The 19,482-nt window shown below is 37.7% G+C and overlaps 2 protein-coding genes across 3 annotated transcripts; both read left to right on the plus strand.

Moving 5' to 3' along the window:
* Positions 1-1,949: 1,949 nt before the first annotated feature.
* LOC104088096 (NADP-dependent malic enzyme, chloroplastic) lies at positions 1,950-8,335 on the plus strand. Of its 2 annotated transcripts, none has more exons than XM_018768062.3 (20): positions 1,950-2,149; positions 2,247-2,554; positions 3,128-3,248; positions 3,365-3,439; positions 3,654-3,805; positions 3,900-4,005; positions 4,215-4,280; positions 4,382-4,477; positions 4,580-4,651; positions 4,732-4,815; positions 4,919-5,017; positions 5,132-5,179; positions 5,300-5,353; positions 5,600-5,698; positions 5,794-5,883; positions 6,004-6,081; positions 6,196-6,270; positions 6,350-6,440; positions 7,849-7,977; positions 8,079-8,335. In XM_018768062.3, exons 1-20 carry the CDS (start codon positions 2,120-2,122, stop codon positions 8,165-8,167), a joined length of 1,962 nt encoding a protein of 653 aa, XP_018623578.1. In that variant the 5' UTR covers positions 1,950-2,119; the 3' UTR covers positions 8,168-8,335. The 2 variants fall into 2 exon arrangements, with proteins under 2 accessions (XP_018623578.1, XP_009591013.1); XM_009592718.4 differs by having other exon boundaries at positions 1,952-2,149; positions 2,277-2,554.
* Positions 8,336-11,130: 2,795 nt separating this feature from the next.
* LOC138908629 (uncharacterized) lies at positions 11,131-12,646 on the plus strand. Its single transcript, XM_070199308.1, has 2 exons — positions 11,131-11,694; positions 12,041-12,646. The coding sequence occupies exons 1-2, from the start codon at positions 11,131-11,133 to the stop codon at positions 12,644-12,646; spliced, it is 1,170 nt and encodes a 389-aa protein (XP_070055409.1).
* Positions 12,647-19,482: the final 6,836 nt, after the last annotated feature.

The following is a 19,482-nucleotide window of genomic DNA, read 5'->3' on the forward strand; positions in this document are numbered from 1 at the left end:
TTAATGAACATCTAAGGGGGAGTGTTATAAAAATAATTATATTGTGGATGTCCATTTATTACTCCGCTATAGATAATCTTCTTGAAGAAGATTATCCATTTAGTACTCTGTTGAAGTTTATCTGCAAGCAGCTGATGCAGGCAGGTTGCAAGCAGCTCAATGAAATAATTTGCAGCAGCTTCTTATTAAACAGGCAGGTTGCAAGCAGTTCATGCAGACAGCTTACAAGCAGCTAAAGAAAAGCCTTGCAGTTGCTTCCTGAAAAGCCTCGCAGCTGCTTCATTTCTTCTATAAATAGAGGAGTTTTCAGTTCATTATGTACATAAGTTTAAAGTTTGAATAATATATCAGTTTCTCTCTATACTTGTCTTTACTTTACTGTCTTTATTTTATAACAGTAAATAAATTCTTTTCAAAAAACTTTAACGGTCTGTAGGTGCGAGGAAAACGAAAAAAAGACGTGAGAAAAGCTTGTTTGATTTTGGTATTTAATCTAAAATAAGCAAACATTAAATGATGTATTTTGGGTTTAGGATGTTCATTCACTTCATTACAACAATTTATTTAATTTAAGCAAAACGACAACTTGGAGAAACATTTTCCAAAGATAAAGACAAGTTCCATATATTTTCATAAGTCATAACCACACGTCAGCTTTCATTTTCATAGGATCTTTTCAATCTTGCCTTTCTGGCACCCAAACAGATCCTTGTCAGCATCAGACAGCATCTTTAGCCTATAATGTTTCCTTCTTTGAACTCTTCTTCTCTAACCTCGGATTGTTAGTTTAACTTAAACTTAAAGCGAACATATTTTCATTTTTATTCTCCTAAGTACAAAACCTTGTTTGATTCACACTCAATTTCAAATTATGAAAGTTTAAACAGAAAACAAAACAAAAACTAGATTCAATAGTATTGTCAAATTCTTAAAGGGGAGTAAATTGGTTGCATGTTTCGTTTTTTTTAATCGAAATCGTATAATTTTAATTAAAAAATTATTGAATGTTTAATGTACATAATAATTATCTGAACAATTACGCATATTTTCCAGCTCAAACCATGTTGAATATATCGTTATTCTTACAGTACAATATAAACTATTCTTTAAATGGTATATTCTTTTATAGAAATTGATTTCATTTTTAACATTAGATGCAAGATTAGGTCACGTAGTATTCATCTTTAAACGATAATTTCGTTTAATAGAAGGTAAAATCCTTAATTTAGAACGTGAGCCGCAAGATTAGGTCACAATTTAATTAAGGAGGCATTAGTGATTAGTCAATCTTTTGACTCAATCTACCTCTATTATTTTGGGTTTTGATTTTGTTTTTGTGGCTACCAAAACCTGGAATATAGTATCACGTGGACTCCATCCTGGAAATATCAGGACAACCAAAAAGAAAATGATAGCCCACAGGAAAAAATGATCATAGTCATAAGTTTGGTCATTAGAAACGTGAAAAAATAAGGGGCCGAGAAGATTTAATCTCCACCTAAAATCTATAGTTGGGTTTGAAAAAATTTAATCTCCACATTAAATTAGCATTAAGTTATACAATGGTTGTTACCTTTTGTTTTCTCATGCGTAATACATGCATAAATATATGCAAAAATTCATGTCCATTCTATACGAAATATTATATCAAATAAAAGTACGGGTACTAGCAATACATGGATTAAAGTTTTACATTGATAATATAAACCCTCATAATAATAAATATATATTTTTATTTTATTAAAAGACAAAATAAATATTTTAAATTATACATTATATACTAATTTGTGATATATCAACCATTCAACAAGTAATTCATGAATCACTAATCCATGTATTATTATAATACCTATATTACAATCCCTGCTTTATTAATGTATCTCTACCTAACTTGTCCAGAGTGAAATTTACAGCGTCTTGTAGCCGCATTTTCCTTGCAAAAACCCCTGATAAAAAAGCGAACTTACAGGTAGGAGAGAGAGAGATAGAGAAGTACATAAGAAGGAGAGGAGAGCTAAGAGCTTTACCATTACACTCTTCCTCTTCTTCTCTTAATTTCTCTCTTTCCCTTTTTCAAATCACTGCTAAAAGCTCTGTCTTTTCTCCTACTTCTATCACAATGTTCTCATTGAACGGAAGCAGTTTTACGGTAATAACTTTTGTAACACAATTTTTTATTTTTTATTTTTAAAAAAAAGAGACGAATAAGCCAGATTAATTAATTCTACAAATGTTTGTTACAGCAGATGATCTTACGTGCCTTTTTTTTTCGGCAGAACAATTCGGTATCTGGGGTTTCAAGATGTTTGACTCAGTCTCCGAAAAGGATGTTAGTTCCAATGGTGGTGGTGGCGTCTGTGAGCTCAAATGTCAAACCTGGAGACCGGAATGTTAGTATTTTAATGGAGAATACTTTAAAGGAGATGAAGGAAGATGCTCCATTTATTGAAAAAGATTCAAAATCGGCGGTCAGTGGAGGAGTCGGCGACGTCTACGGCGAGGATAGTGCCACTGAAGATCAAACTATTACCCCTTGGACTCACTCTGTTGCTAGGTTTAAACATTTGACCTTTTCATTTATGTTTCGACAATTCCAATGCACTGATCTGATTTTCGGATTTTTTTATTTTTTTGTTTTTTCAATCTGTGTTTATTTTCTTCGACTAATTATTAGTAGTAGATTCTTTTAAAGAATGAATTTTTTTGCCCTGGACAGATTTTATTTGTTTTTATTGTAAAATGCCACTTGGATTGGACTTTTATGGTATGTTTATAATTTTTTTATATAACCAGAAAAATAGAAAATAAATAAATCAGACATATTTTAACCCTTTGCTATATATAAAGTGCCTCTGGTTTCTGTACACGACAATTTGGGTGATTTCTATATTTGGCTTAGTGAATTCAAAAGTATCCATTTTTGTTAAAAATATTCAAAAATATTTTTTTATTTGAACTCACCTGAAAATGGTGTCATGGTTGCGTTGATCAACTTCAATATTTTTTGGTGTTTAAAAGGATGAACAGCTTTACATTAAAAATGAAAGAAAGAAGAGGATAAACAGCTGAATTTGACAAGTGCTCTTTTATGTCCATTATGAATATGATTTGGTTGTTTGGTGAGCAGCGGATACTCATTGTTGCGTGATCCAAACTACAACAAAGGGCTTGCATTCAGTGAGAAAGAAAGGGATTCCCACTATTTGCGGGGTCTTCTTCCTCCTGTAGTTGTTGATCAGGAGCTTCAGGTTGTCCATATTGGTTTTTGCATATTCTTGATTTATGTTTCTCCCAGTCTTCCCCTCCCTGATCAAATGGAAGCTCACTGTTTAACTGCATCACTGTGTCATTTTTCTTGTCTCAGGTTGAGAAATTGATGAACAATCTGCGTCAGTATGATGTACCACTGCAAAGGTACATAGCTATGATGGATCTTCAGGTATTAGCACAAATGATTTTTATAATGCTCGGTTTCTGCTCTCTGTTAAGTTATACTAAGTTGAGCATGATGACAATATAATATTTGGAGTCTGATTACACCTGGGACGTCCCAAACAAATAGATCTTAGTTGGATCACGTCCATCTACATCTTTATGCCCAACTTTATTGGCCTCGTAATACACAAATTCTTGCTGTATGCATCCTGTTGCAGGAGAGAAATGAAAGGCTATTCTACAAGCTTCTCATGGAAAACGTAGAAGAGCTGCTCCCGGTAGTTTATACACCAACAGTAGGCGAAGCATGCCAGAAGTATGGTAGCATCTTCAGACGTCCTCAAGGTCTTTTTATCAGCTTGAAAGAAAAGTATGTATTGGGAACTCAATAGATAATTCTCAATTTAGTGGCCCGAGGTTTTTTCTTATTTCATTTTAAACTGAAATGTGGTAGCCATTTGCAGAGGCAAAATTCTTGAGGTATTAAAGAATTGGCCTGAGAAGAAAATTCAAGTAATTGTTGTAACTGATGGAGAACGAATATTGGGCCTTGGGGACCTAGGTTGCCAGGTATGTTGTATTTGAACTTCACTCAAATTATTTGAAATCATCTTAGGTGAATGTCAAGGAATAACAGAAAACTAGTTTTTGTCTTATAACTGATGCTCCCAGATCCTCTATGCACCAATTTATTTTTTAACATACCTACTACATATCTGTTAGCATATTTATCTTATGTTTCTAAAGGCATGTTACTGAAAATCATTGCATCTTGACAGGGAATGGGGATACCTGTGGGGAAACTCTCTTTATACACCGCTCTTGGAGGCGTTCGGCCGTCAGCTGTAAGTTTCTGTAGGGAAAATGTAACGGTTGCTAGAAATGGACATGATGCCTTTCTTTCACAAATAGTGTTGTATCTTGATTACCCTTTCTCCCTTTTCAGTGCTTGCCGATAACCATTGATGTGGGCACAAACAATGAGAAATTGTTAAAAGATGAATTTTACATTGGGCTCAAGCAAAGAAGAGCTAGAGGACAGGTTCACAATTTTATTTCCTACAATGCTAGGTCTTAAAGTGCATCTCATAGATGGTTGTATATCTTCTTTACTTTCTTTACTTGATGCTTCTTCTATATTCAGGAATATGCTGAACTCCTGGATGAATTTATGTCTGCTGTCAAGCAGAATTACGGTGAGAAAGTGCTCATTCAGGTTGGTTTTCTTCTGACTAAGTTGTACATATGTAAATCGAACTTCACTTTGTGTTCTAACTTCATTATATACATCACTAGTTTGAAGACTTTGGGAATCATAACGCATTTGACCTTCTTGCAAAGTATGGAACTAACCACCTTGTTTTCAATGATGACATTCAGGTAAGATAAGGACTCATTCTTGTAAGGAGACGTAGGTGTGGCATTTGTATGATTGATACACGATGCTGTTACTAACATCTTCCTGTTCTGTGCTTTCTTACAGGGGACAGCATCTGTGGTCCTTGCAGGGCTCATGTCAGCACTAAACTTGGTGGGAGGAACCTTAGCAGAGAATACATTTTTATTCCTGGGAGCTGGAGAGGTACATATTCCATCCATTGCAGAGCTGGATTTGATCATATATTAGTTATCCCTTCCATTCTCTGTTTCTTTAAATTTCCGTTTATGTTTGGTAAATCACTTGTTGACAATGCAGGCTGGTACTGGGATAGCAGAACTCATAGCTCTTGAGATGTCAAAGCAGGTTAGGACTTGAAGGAAGCAATTTGTCTATGTTTTGATTAGTGCTCTCCTGTCAAAAGTTTCAACCACCTTTAATACAATGAAATATGCGGTGTTTTATGCATTAGTCTTTCTTGTGTAGACTGGAGCCCCTCCAGAAGAGACGCGTAAGAAAATTTGGATGGTGGATTCTAAGGTATTTGAAATCCCCTGCATCATACTATATTTTATCCTTTCTATCATTCTGCCATCTTGAGCCGAGGGTCTTTCGGAAACAGTCTCTCTACCCCCTTGGGGTAGGGGTAAGGTCTGCGTACACACTACCCTCCCCAGGCCCCACTAGTGGGATTTTACTGGGTCGTCGTCGTCGTCGTTGTTGTCTATCATTCTGCTGCACTGCTATTTTACTATACTAAGCATCCACAAATCATTCTTCCTCTAGGGGTTGATTGTTAGGTCTCGTATGGCGTCACTTCAACATTTTAAGAGGCCCTGGGCTCATAACCATGAGCCAGTAAAAGAACTGGTGAATGCTGTGAAGGTACGAATACATCACCTCCTCCCTCTTTCGCGATCCCCCCCCCCCCCCCCAAACCAGTATCATTCTATTCTCAACTCGTATTAATTGTGTGCCAGTCGATTAAGCCAACCGTCTTGATTGGGTCTTCTGGAGCTGGGAAGACGTTTACTAAAGAAGTGGTACAAGCTATGGCAACCTTCAATGAGGTACTACTCCTCGTTCCTTGAACTCCTTCTTGGAGAAAAGCTACATTCTGCAGTCCCACCTGAGTTGGGTATTATGTATAAGAAAGAATAACGTACTGTTCTTAATGGCCTGCAATGCAGAAACCAATTATTTTTGCTCTCTCCAACCCAACATCACAGTCTGAATGTACTGCTGAGGAGGCTTATACATGGAGTGAGGTAAATTAACAGACAGTCAACTTTTTATATATGAACTTGGTATTGCTATGTCAGTGCTCTTGTCTCCCATATGTTCTGATTTTAAGTTCTATAATATTTTCACGTTCCACTCAGGGAAGAGCCATTTTTGCTAGCGGGAGTCCATTTGCTCCAGTTGAGTACAAAGGGAAAGTCTTCGTGTCTGGCCAGGTTTGAGATGTCAAAACAATGTGGCTTACATTTCCTCTTAACAGGTATACAGTATGAGTACTAAATTTCTCTTTTATAGGCAAATAATGCATATATCTTTCCTGGGCTTGGTCTGGGACTGATAATTTCCGGTGCAATTCGCGTTCATGATGATATGCTCCTGGCAGCCTGTAAGTTCTGCAAATTATAATATCTGCTGTTAATTGCTCTCTCCTTTCTTAATAAATAAATATATTTGTGGAACAAAGAACAGCAGTAAATATAATTAACAACGAGAAGCTTAATTTTGCTGTTTTCAAGAGAGGGAATGGAGATTCTGTTCCCTGGCAATGCAAAAACGCTTCTATTTCTAGATTTTCTTGATTAAAATTCTTTGCATCTGCTATTACTCACATTTGACTTGGAATTGGCATCTTTCCAACCTCTACACTAAGGTGGTGCATTAACGAGTATGCTATGTTGCGCGGACTCTAAAAAATGTTGCTGCACCCGTGTGGAATCCTCCAAAAATACACTACTTCTGGAGGATCCAAAAGGCACCCGTAGACGTTTTTGGAAAGTCCAGGCAACATAGCAAGTATGAGAACCAGTTGCTTTTCAAGCATAAAAAAAAAGGAAAAGAGAGAAAAAAGAAAAATGAGAGCTAGTTGATGTTAATAAAAGTTGTATATGGAACTGCAAAACCAGGTCCGCTTTAGTTGCTCCAGTTGACACCATCACATAGTCCATCTTCTGTCCAACTACATTTTCATTCCAGTGGTCTCTCATGCTCTACGTCAAGCTATGCATTTTATACCTCTACTACTCCTAGATCATTTTACGTGATGTAGGTTGAATGCGATCCTTAAATTAAGAAGGTTGTATCTTGCTCAGGCCTATAAATAGAGCTGAGGTTATAGTTAAAGCCGCTAATAGAAAACCGAAATAACTAGTTATAGTAAGCATGAAAGGGGCTAAATTAAATGAAATATGTTCTTTTTATACATATGTTTAAAAAGACTTACCTAAGTTTCAAAGTTTATATTTGCTAGTTGTATACAGATTCATACCTACACAAGAAGCTTCTTACCTCCAACTTTGGTACATCGATAATGTCACATTATCTGAAGTAGTTTCATTGCAGCTGATATTATTCCAATTCCTTGTATTGGCTGGATTTTCACACAACGCCACAACTTGGTCACATCTTTAACCCCTGAAGCCCAAAAGAAAAAAGCAAAAGGAAAAAAAAAATACTCACTTATCACAACAATAATAACAAAGACTATCCCTTAATAGTTTAGGGACTCTGTAAGCTATAATAGATGTTCTAGGGACTCTGTAAGAAGATAGGAATTTTTGTTGTATATTTTGGTCCATCCCTCTGTATTATGGCCAGCACAGCCTTTGTGCTTCTGAATATAAAACTAGTTACCATTTCAAAAAAACGACTGTCCCTTAATCCCAAGCAAGTTGAGATCAGCTATATGAATCCTCGCTATCCAAGTCGCTTAAATCTTAAAAGTAACATGGACAATGACTTCCGTTTCTGCTTCATAAACTCTTACATTTCTCTCTCCAATCTTTTCGTCTGAACAGCGGAAGCATTAGCAGCAGAAGTTAGTCAAGAGAACTTTGAGAAGGGACTAATATACCCACCATTTTCCAACATAAGAAAGATTTCAGCTCACATTGCTGCCAAGGTGGCAGCCAAAGCATATGAACTAGGTATCTAATTTTCTCCTCTACAATCTTGTCACTGTAAGACTTCACACTTTATATAGTATAATTTAGCAATTTATTGATGTGTCTTTTTCATTGTCCAACAGGTTTGGCCACTCGTCTACCGCAACCTGAGAACCTAGTGGCATATGCTGAGAGTTGCATGTACAGCCCCAGTTACCGTAGCTACCGCTAGTCATTTTTTGTTGATTTGAAGATTAGTTAGTGCTCGAGATGTTCTTTTTTCAATCTTATGTAGGGAGCAGAAGTTTATAGTATGCCTTGTTACTTTTGTTAGATGGGAATGTAAATATTCCATGGTGATCATCATATTATATAAGTCGAAAGTCACCTATCCTAACTATCCTTTATCGTCAGTTGATTAAATATAAAAGTGGCAATGAAAACAGAAATAATGGATGTCTCGTGGTAAGTTTTAATGTTTTTGCGTCGTGTAGCTATTTTCCACAGCGGAAACATGGAATATAAATCGCTTAACTTATGCATTTTGCCGGTCGGCCAAAAATAATGGAAAATGATATTTTATAACCGTTGTAAAAATAATAGTAAAAAAAATGTATAAATTATATATATATATATATATATATATATATATATATGTTATATGCAAAAATTATATAAATTTTACATGCTTTTTCGGTCACCAGATGTAAATAGTTTCTGGCGCGAGATAAAAGTAATAATAACCCAAAAATAATTATATCCACTAATAAAATATATGTATCATATATATTAATATACAAAAAATATCCATTTTGCTATCTTCTTCTTTTTTTTTCGCTAGAAACATTTTGCTTGCTTGATTAATGTGATGTCTTTCCATATTAATAGCGGATTGGTTTGTTACGTTTAGATGACTGGCCGTTAGATATAGAACTATGCCGCTTGGAAAAACAAGATCGTTGTAGTATAGCAGTAAGTGTTCCTGCATCTCACCCGGACGACGCGGGTTCGATCTCCGGCAACGGTGTTAATTTTTTATATTATTATATATTTCATCAAAGCTCTGAACAAGAATGAACAACGCCTACCAACTAAAAAGAATTTGTTGGATTATATGACCAGAATAGATACTGTGGTGAAAATATCTGTAAAAATGTCACCCTAAAAGCTAGCTTTTGTATTGCTCAAATTTATGTTTAAATATTTGTTTACCGAAAAAATCGGATAACGTTAGATTTGTGTATGGTTCTAAGGATATGCGATACAATTCGATATAAATCGTGTAGAGAAATAGAGATGTGTATTCTTGACTATGAGAATGCAAATAGTGAGCAACAAGAATTAATAAAATAAAGTAAAACAAGCACAAAGAGATATCTTTCAATATGAGAAGTGATATTTTTTTACGGTGTGTTGCCCTTGCTTACAATCCATGTCCCTCTTTATAGTAGAGGGATCCTATTTTATATATAATAAAAAATACGTTAGTGGAGAGCCCATGATGTATTGTCTTTTCCTCGATTTCCGCCAAGATGCTCTCCCATAGTGCGGTTGCAACGGCCCTAGTCTGCGAGCTCGATACTGGCTCGAGCTTGGTATTGGATCGAGCCCTCGGCCTTGGCCCGAGCTCGATTCTAACTTGGGGTCTCGGTATTCGGGGTGAGTATTGGTCGGTCCATGCATCCTCGATAATCTCCGCTTTGCCTCGAAGTTCGATTTGGATATGGGCTCGATAATGATATCGAGCTTTTCATTGATCGGTCTTAGAGCTCGAAGCTCGCCGCTCTTACTTCAGACCTCGACCGAGCTTGCCATGCAGATATCCTTTGATCGAAACATTATCGTCTCGATCGGTCCGTACGACTGACTCAGATCTCGGAAAAGGATGTGGCGAGAAATGATATGATTTCCCAATAGCTCGATCAGATATATTCTGACGTTTTTATCGATCCCGACCATGACGTATGTTATAGATGTCCCATCGGTTCGGTTTTACCGAGGCATTTAATGTGTCAGACGGTGGTCGGCCACCTCTGATATTGAACCGTCATTGCTTCAATCTATAAATAGCCTTTCCTTCCACCATTCATCATTTTTACGTTTTCAATCTTCCAAATTTTGCAAGTTCCTTCTCGTCTTTTCTGCATTTTCTGCCTGTAAATCTGTGAGTTTTACTGCAAACTCTTCCTCAGAACACCAAATACTTCCGTTCTTTGTTTGCGAAATTTTAAATGGCAAAAACGTCCAAAATTGTTCCGCAAAAAGAGACTGTTTCTTTATCTCGACCTGCTAGTGGCGAGGATGTGGAAGAGCCCCACCCTGAGGAATTCGTTCTGGTTGGGTGTTCGACCGTAGGCAATTTTAAAATCGAAAAGCCTTCTCCAAGACCGGGTCGGTGTGAGCCGATGTCGAGGTACCAATGTTCAATCACCGAAAAAGTTCTCGATAAAGTCATACAAGAATGCAACTGGATAATAAATTCGTAGTAATCCCCTCGCCCGATGAATCAATTACTACCTACGTCGAAAGATTCTTAAGTGTTTATACTTATCCTTTTACGTTGGGACTCCTAGACCCTGTCATCGTTGCCTTTTGTAAGAGGTACGATGTGACCCTCGGCCAAATCCACCCTTCCTTTTGGAGGATAGTGATTCTTCTTCGATTTTTCTCGAGCAAGGTCGAGGGGCGTATCTTCACCCTTGATCATCTTTTGTGTCTTTACAGTCCCCAACTTTATAGAGGAGGGCTTATCAAGCTTGCTTGCCGAGCAACCAAAGCGCCATTCTCGAGCATAGATGAGACCCGGGATCGGGGTTGGATGGGCCGTTTTGTTCGAATCAGAACCTCGGATCTGATCCCTGCCGATGACTTGCCATTTCCCGAGAAATGGAATATGAGTCGTGAGTAAATGTTTCCTTTTACCCGTTTTGATTTTGTGATTGCTTTCTATTTTGTTGACCTATTTTTCCTCATCACAACCGTAACTCGAATGCCGGAACCGATCCCGGATCTTAGACAATGGGTCGAAAGCCTGGTGTTACAGAGACCGTATTCCGAGCGTGCTTGGGTCGAATTATTAAAGGGTCGATGAAAGGCCAGCAGTCATGGTAAATCTTTTTATCGACTTTGTCTCTTTATCGATTTGTATGGTAAATCTCCCTCTTCCCTTATGTAGGACTTGGAAAAGATGTAGTCATGAGGCCGCCATCTGGTGGCGAAGAAGTTCCTGTCCTGAAGCAGGTGAAAGAAAGGAAGAGAAAAGACGTATCGGGCTCCCCGAGCTTGGAAAAGAAGAAAACCGCTAAGAGATCTCGAAAGACGAAGGGGGGCTATGGTGTTATGTCTTCGGAAGCAGTCCGCCATTCAAGGGACGAGCCCGAAGAAGGAGAGGAGAATTTAGCTTGCGTACGGGCTAATGTTGTGATTCAACAGTCTTCCAATTTGGTGGAAGCAGATGAGGGAACCTTGGCCATAATCCCAGAACAAGAACAAGCCGAGATTATCCCTTCTCGAGCTAAGATGATTGGAAGGGATACCGAGGGTGGATCTTATCGGACAGTAGAAAATGTTTCAAGGGATGAGTTCAGTATAGTTGACATTGGCGGATCCCCACAAATTTCGGATGCCATGATTCGAGAGGCCGTCATGTTGGAGGATCGGTCCTATGAGGGTATTCAGGAGTCGGCCGATATCCACGGTTTTCTGGAGGGGCTCGAGTCAGGTTCCTCGGAGGAGGTTACCGGTTTTGGTGGAATGTCGGTACCCAAAAAAGGCGTCGTGGTCGGGTCCCACCGAGCCTTCATCGATTCATAAACTGGTGGACCAATTTTCGGCCTCGAGTATCGATCCCGATCGAAGGCGGAAGATAGTGCTCTCCGTACCTGCGGATACCTGAATCTTTCCTTCCCCTGTGGGGATTGCCAGTTACCTTCGATCCTTGGTGACCGAAGAAGATCAATCAGTGATGAATGCGGTGGGGCCCGGGGCCCGCCTGTCTCTTCAACGAGTCCCAACATGCTTTGAATCGGGTAACTCTGATGGCATTTTTGTTGCTTCTTTTACACAGAGTTGCAGGTAATTCTAATGGTTCTCCTTTTATTTGCAGGCTTCGGTGTTACATCACGAGGCCTTTCTTCGAATCAGGGATGAGCATGACGTCGAGGTTCGGAGCCTCACTGAGAAGAGTGACTCGTACAAGCTTCTTAGTGAGAAACTTCGAGCAGATTTGACAGCGGCTCGGGAAGAACATGAGAAGATGGCTGAGCAGGTATTCCGAATGTTCCATGATAGTGAAGATGAAAAGGAGATAACCTCTAACGATCCGATTCTGCAGGTTCGGCATAGGATCGAGCAGATTGGACGGCTTAACTCACAGGTAGATGCGCTACTGGCCGAGGCAGAAGAATTTCAAAAGTGTATGGATAATCTTGCCTCAAAAAAGGAAATCGTCGAAGCTCAGTTGGAGTTGTCAGATGCCCAACTTCGATCCGCGAAGGAAAATGCTTTGGGGCTGATCGAAAAGATGAAAGAGCTTCAGCATTGGTTAGATTCGGCCAGTTTAGATAAAGCAGATTTGACCAAAGAACTCGAAGTGGGCAGATCTGAAGTGGCCGAGGCTAACAAAAGAGTCGATGCCAAGGTGGCTCAGTTCAGGATCGATGTCGAGGTTAATCAAGCCAAAGTTGCGAGCATGGTCGAACATGCAAAGTGACCGGCTCGGAGAGAGGCTCTAAAGGAGGTCAGAGTTCAGGGCTTCGATGTTGGGGCCGAGATTGAAGTCGCCAGGGCAGAGGAGAATAAAGCTCGGAGGTTGGCCTTTCCTGAGGAGGACTCCGATGACTCGGGGGAGTCTGAAGACGAGGGCGATGCCGAGAATACGGCCTCCGATGAAGATTGAGTCATTTAGGGCCTTAGGTCAATCGCTGCGTTCTTTGATACCGATATAGCTTTCGATTTTTGTATAAAGAATCTCCTTTTGGAAGAGTAGCCACCTCTGTACAAAAAATTGTAAATATAAATCTTTCTTCTTTTTGAAGAAAAATAGCCTTTCAAACTAAATATATAGTTTGAATTTAAATCTCTGTTGCCTTCGGGCCTTGTGAGTAGTTTTGCTCAAAATCGAAATAAAAGTAGCCTGTAGGCTTAGTAGTCGAGTGAATGATTTGAACTCAAAATAATGTAGCCCGTAGGCATAATGGTCGAGTGAGTGCTTGCTCGAACTCGAAATAAAAGTAGCCCGTAGGCTTAGCAGTCGAGTGAATGATTCGAACTTGATGCAATGTAGCCCGTAGGCGTAATAGTCGAGTGAGTGCTTGCTCGAACTCGAAATAAAAGTATCCCGTAGGCTTAGTAGTCCAGTGAGTGATTCAAACTCGAAATAATGTAGCACGTAGGCATAATAGTTGAGTGAGTGTTTGCTCGAACTCAAAATAAAAGTAGCCCATAGGCTTAATAGTTGAGTGAATGATTCGAACTAGAAATAATGTAGCCCGTAGGCGTAATGGTCGAGTGAGTGCTTGCTCGAACTCGAAATAAAAGTAGCTCGTAGGCTTTAGTAGTCGAATGAGTGATTCGAACTCGAAATAAAAGTAGCCCATAGGCTTAGTAGTTGAGTGAATGATTCGAACTCGAAATAAGGTAGCCCGTAGGCGTAATAGTCGAGTGAGTGCTTGCTCGAACTCGAAATAAAAGTAGCCCGTAGGCTTAGTAGTCGAGTGAATGATTCGAACTCGAAATAATGTAGCACGTAGGCGTAATAGTCGAGTGAGTGTTTGCTCGAACTCAAAATAAAAGTAGCCCGTAGGCTTAGTAGTCGAGTGAATGATTCGAACTCGAAATAATGTAGCCCGTAGGCGTAATAGTCGAGTGAGTGCTTGCTCGAACTTGAAATAAAAGTAGCCCGTATGCTTAGTAGTCGAGTGAATGATTCAAACTCGAAATAAAAGTAGCTCGTAGGCGTAATAGTCGAGTGAGTGCTTGCTCTAACTTGAAATAAAAGTAGCCCGTGGGCTTAGTAGTCGAGTGAATGATTCGAACTCGAAATAATGTAGCCCGTAGGCGTAATAGTCGAGTGAGTGTTTGCTCGAACTCGAAATAAAAGTAGCATGTAGGCTTAGTAGTCGAGTGAATGATTTGAACTCGAAATAATGTAGCCCGTAGGCGTAATGGTCGAGCGAGCGCTTGCTCTAACTCGATCCGATTTGCATAATAAATCTTGAACATAGAATATCGGTAAAGAAGAGGGCTTTCTTTGCAATTCATTATACATGGGTTTATGTTTTGCGTCACGGCTCGGGCCAACTACATAAGCATGGTTCGCCTTGACCATTTGGCTCTTACAACGTTTCCTGTTGAGACACTGTTTGTCATGAAATAACGAAATAACTTCCTTTGCACCGAGCTTGATAATCATCATAGATGCGTTCAATGATAAAGCCCCCCAGTACACGAGGTTGATTTGAAAGAGGCCTTGGATACTCAGCAGTAGTATCGTTTCCGCTATATGGCTGGTATCGATCTCCGGTCGACTTTTGCTTTTTCGTAACGGACCTAGAAATCAACTGGTCATCTTCAACTCTTATTTTGGATTAATATCGATTGTGCATATCAGTCCAAGTAATAGATGGGTACTCGATCAGATTTAGCTTCAGCCACTGTAAATCCATCGAGCTCTGCTCGTTTAGACCTTGAGTGAAAGCTTAAACAGCCCAATCGTCTGCTACTGGTGGCAGATCCATTCGTTCTATTTGAAAACGAGCTACGAACTCCCTTAGTATCTCGTTATCCTTTTGTATTACTTTGAACAGATCCGACTTTCTGGTTTCGACCTTTATGGCTCCGGCATGTGCTTTTATGAAGCAATCTGCAAGCATATCAAAAGAATCAATAGAGTTAGATGGTAAGTTATGATACCATACCATTGCCCCCTTTGACAGGGTTTCACCGAATTTCTTTAATAATACAGATTCGATCTCATCATCTTCCAAATTATTGCCCTTGATAGCACACATGTAAGAAGTGACGTGCTCGTTAGGGTCGGCATTCCGTTATATTTGGGTATTTCGGGCATACAAAATTTTTTGGGGATTGGTTTTGGGGTTGCACTCGAGGAAAAAGGCTTTTGAATGAATTTTTTCGAATCTAGCCCTTTTATCATTGGTGAAGCTCCCGGGATCTGATCAACCCTGGAATTATATGTTTCCACTTTTTTATCATTGGCTTCGACTCTTTTGTGAGTTCTTCGAGCAATTTAGTAATTTCGGGAGTAGTCCCCGATTCTTGCTCATTTGACTTCACTATGGCTGGTTCCGTTCTATGGGAGATTTCTCGAAGCGGATTGGGCTCCGGTCTGCTTTGTTCCTGAGTTTGGCTCTACGACTGAGCTATCGCTATTTGCTGGGCTTGTAACATCTCGAAGATCATCCATAAGCTGACTATGATCTCCTCCACATTTATGGAAGTCTCGAGCTACGGATCGAGTATCACCCCGAATGTTTCTTTCTGGTTCGGAACGTTGATGCGCCTCTAGAGCTATTTGTGAATTTACATCCAACGGTACTTCGGCTCTAATTTTGGGTGCTTCGATTCGAACCTCAGTGCCACCACCGAGTGGCCTTCCGGCCCCGGGTGTCAAGTTGTTGATTTCATCTTGAAGGCCAGCTTCGTGGTCGATAGGAAAAGCCATTGCTGATTTGAAGTTATAAGCTGGTGTATACCATAGATTTATATCAGACAATCACTATTATCCTTAGCCCCACGGTGGGCGCCAAACTATTTACCGAAAAAATCGGATAACGTTAGATTTGTGTATGGTTCTAAGGATATGCGATACAATTCGATATAAATCGTGTAGAGAAATAGAGATATGTGAATTCTTGACTATGAGAATGCAAATAGTGAGCAACAAGAATGAATAAGATAAAGTAAAACAAGCACATAGGGATATCTTTCAATATGAGAAGTGATTTTTTGTTACAGTGTGTTGCCCTTGCTTACAATCCATGTCCCTCTTTATAGTAGAGGGGTCCTATTTTATATATAATAAAAAATACGTTAGTGGAGAGCCCATGATGTATTGTCTTTTCCTCGATTTCCGCCAAGATGCTCTCCCATAGTGCGGTTGCAACGACCCTAGTCTGCGAGCTCGATACTGGCTCGAGCTTGGTATTGGATCGAGCCCTCGGCCTTGGCCCGAGCTCGATTCTGACTTGGGATCTCAGTATTCGGGGTGAGTGTTGGTCGGTCCATGCATCCTCGATAATCTCCGCTTTGCCTCGAAGTTCGATTTGGATATGGGCTCGATAATGATATCGAGTTTGTCATTGATTAGTCTTAGAGATCGAAGCTCGCCGCCCTTACTTCGGACCTCGACCGAGCTTGCCATGCAGATATCCTTTGATCGAAACATTATCGTCTCGATCGATCCGTACGACTGACTCAAAACCGTATACAATATTCTCTTGAGAGCTCATTCTTCTTGCAAAATTAATAAACTGGTATTATTTTTTTTGTCAAAGATGGGATAATTCTCTAGAGATATATGCCTCAAGAGTTTATGCAAAAAAAAAAAAAAATGTGATGGCACCTGCAACACATATAGGGAACCAACGAAACACAGAATAAGTGGTAAAGAAATACTAAAAGATAAACGAAAAAGGAGTCCATAATGTACCATTGAACAGGGGCGACAATTCTTATCAACATAGGATATAACAAGAGAATCGAAAATTTTAAAATAGTTTTTTATTTTATTTTATTAAAATGGAAGCTGATAAACAATATGTTCTGATCTTAAATCCACCCATTCTAGTATCAAAACTTTTTTGGTTGTACTTTAACAATTGGATGAGATGTGATATTTTTTTTTTTTGGGAATGTGGGAGGGGAGGAGAAAGCAGTAAAGAGGAATAAAGCTAGAATTATCTCTAATCCTTTAGTTTAATACTTTATCTCAATTTTTGCAGTTTAGACAGATCCACTATACGCCAACCAATCATTGGGTTTTCTCTTTAGGATTTTTTTGTTTTCTATATAATATTTACTCCTAATTTTATATATTACCCGCCTTTAACAAAAATTACTTATAAATTATATACAATCAATTATTAATGCGGGATTTAGTTACATCTTTTTCTTATTTTCTCTCAGCTCCTCTTTTAATAAGACTCCTTCCTATTCAACCCACCCTAGGTTGAATATTGATGTCCGTCAAAAACTGCCAGAAATATGGAAATTAGGCTTTCCAGAAGGAAATAAAAAGTTGATCCAGCATTTTGAAATTAAAATGAGGGGTGCCTTATTTATAGATCTTGAATTTTTGCAATAAAGTAGAAGTAAATCATTACTGTTAAGAAAGATTATGCAACTTTTCTTTTGTACTGCTATTTAGGCATATATTTAGTTAATCCACTTATATTCCCTCCTAAAAGGATAATATCAGAATACACATATCCTGGATTTCACAACATTGATGACAGCAATGGGATCTCAAAGTCTTGTGTAGGTTGTTATCTTTATTTTCTTTTTTTTTTTGGTCATATGTTGTCTTTATTTTCTAAATAGACAACTTGTTCTTCTTTAATTTCGTACCATTTTTGTCGCATTATTCTCGCAGTAAGCATTGACCCAATTGTCCCGGCAATAACGACTAATAGAACATCATACGCAATAAAAATAAATTTCATACAACTAATTATATAATATATAATTTATTTATAATTTTCAAACATCATTTCTACCCAGTTAAATACAACTACAACATCATACAACTTAAATATAAATTTTATACAATGTCTTTTGTATATATTTTGTAAATGATTTGTATATATTTTGTAAGTGGTGTTTCTTCTTCTTCTCTGAAATTCCAATCAAAACTTCCTCTATGAAATTCCAATCAAAACTTCCTCTCTTAAAACAATTATGATATATATCAACAACTTTATGTAAAAGATAGTATTTATAACTTAAATACAAATTTCATACAACGATTCATACATTATACAACTATTTTTTAACTTTCATACAATATTCAAATAAAAAAATATATGTACAACAAAATACAACTAAAATATAATTTACATACAACTTTACTATATTTTCGTAAGTATATTGCATGTCATTTCTTCTTCTTCTTTTTCTTCTTCTTCTTCGAGTATCAATATGAAATTCAGCCAAAATCAAGTATAATCTTCACCAAACATCAAAATTGCAATATAAACTCCAAACAATATTCTCAGTTGTTTGCAACAACACCCAATCCAAATAAATAATGATTTTTGAAAACTCAAATTCGATTTTAAAGTTTCAAAATTTTTTAATGGCTGTCAATGGTGGAGAGTCAAACACCTTCAAAATTTATTGATTGACAATTTCAATTTGAACACAAATTGTGCAACATGAAAGGAAATTGATAAGTTAAAACTCTATAGTAAAACGATTGGAATCCATTGATAAATTCCCTTAAAAATATATACAATATGAAATGATAGAAAGTAAAGAACATCTGAGGAAGAAAAATTGGATAAAGAACGGAGATAGAGAGAGAGAGAGCGCATGAGAGAGAGAGAGAGTGCAGAAGAGATAGATGAGAATAACTGATTACTTATTCAATTCCTAATTTAAAGGGATACTCATTTAAAACTATTTTGTATATAATTGATAAATTGTATATGACCATGTAATTAAGTAAAACTTGATTAGGGAGGGTAATAAAATTTCATATATATATATATATATATATATATATATATATATATATATATATATATAGGAAGGTAAAAATCCCTTTCTCTTTTTATCTTCTTCCAATTTGGGCTTCCGTTTATAAATTACCCAGTAAGGCATCAAAGAACGACAAGTGTCGTGGACCCTGCGCTGATCGAATTATAAAGGCATGTAAAGTAAATCTTCCTTTTGACACACAAATTCATACTCAGTAGAATTCAGTCATTTATTCGTATTCGATAAAATTAGAGCCGTCAATTTGGACTTGATCAGTTGGGTCACCCCAGCCTGTATTTTAGCAAGGTTGGACTATAATTTTTGAAGTCCATTTAAAAACGAAGATTTTAAGTCCGACCCGAATAAGCCCATGACCCGTGAGGCTTGAGTGAGGCTGGATTGGGCCGGCCCATGTGCCTAATAAAAATATGTATTTAAAATATATAAAATATAAAAGTATATGACACTAAAAAATAACAAGAAGATGATTCCAAACTTAAAGTTTATTAAGCTCATCATATTAAAAGATCAAAGTCTTAAAACGCTAATTAGTTTTTAAAATTTAATTATTCTTAACATTTAACTAATTAATATTGCATATGAAGATGAAAGTGAAGATGTTAAGACAACCTTCTCACAAGCGGATTCAAATGTGTTCGATGAAGATGATGTGTTGGATATCCCATAAGCGTCATGAACATTCTCTTGAATAGGTTGTTTTGAGTTTTGACTTTTAATGAATGAAATATAGTCTTGTCTTTTACCTTTTTAGTGTTTATTGTGATATATTGAAAATGTATAAAAAGTTATTAAGTTTTGTTAAATTTT

Source organism: Nicotiana tomentosiformis, chromosome 3, assembly GCF_000390325.3.
Source record: "Nicotiana tomentosiformis chromosome 3, ASM39032v3, whole genome shotgun sequence".
In the NCBI taxonomy this organism is placed as follows: Eukaryota; Viridiplantae; Streptophyta; class Magnoliopsida; order Solanales; family Solanaceae; genus Nicotiana; species Nicotiana tomentosiformis.

Excerpts from the sequence above, each read along its gene's own strand:
- LOC138908629 (XM_070199308.1), top strand. The coding sequence starts at position 11,131 with ATGAGGCCGCCATCTGGTGGCGAAGAAGTTCCTGTCCTGAAGCAGGTG. Across the intron at positions 11,695-12,040 it reads CCGGTTTTGGTGGAATGTCG|GCTTCGGTGTTACATCACGA; the intron begins GTACCCAAAAAA and ends TTTTATTTGCAG.
- LOC104088096 (XM_018768062.3), top strand. The coding sequence starts at position 2,120 with ATGTTCTCATTGAACGGAAGCAGTTTTACG. Across the intron at positions 4,816-4,918 it reads TTTTCAATGATGACATTCAG|GGGACAGCATCTGTGGTCCT; the intron begins GTAAGATAAGGA and ends GCTTTCTTACAG. Across the intron at positions 5,354-5,599 it reads TTTGGATGGTGGATTCTAAG|GGGTTGATTGTTAGGTCTCG; the intron begins GTATTTGAAATC and ends TTCTTCCTCTAG.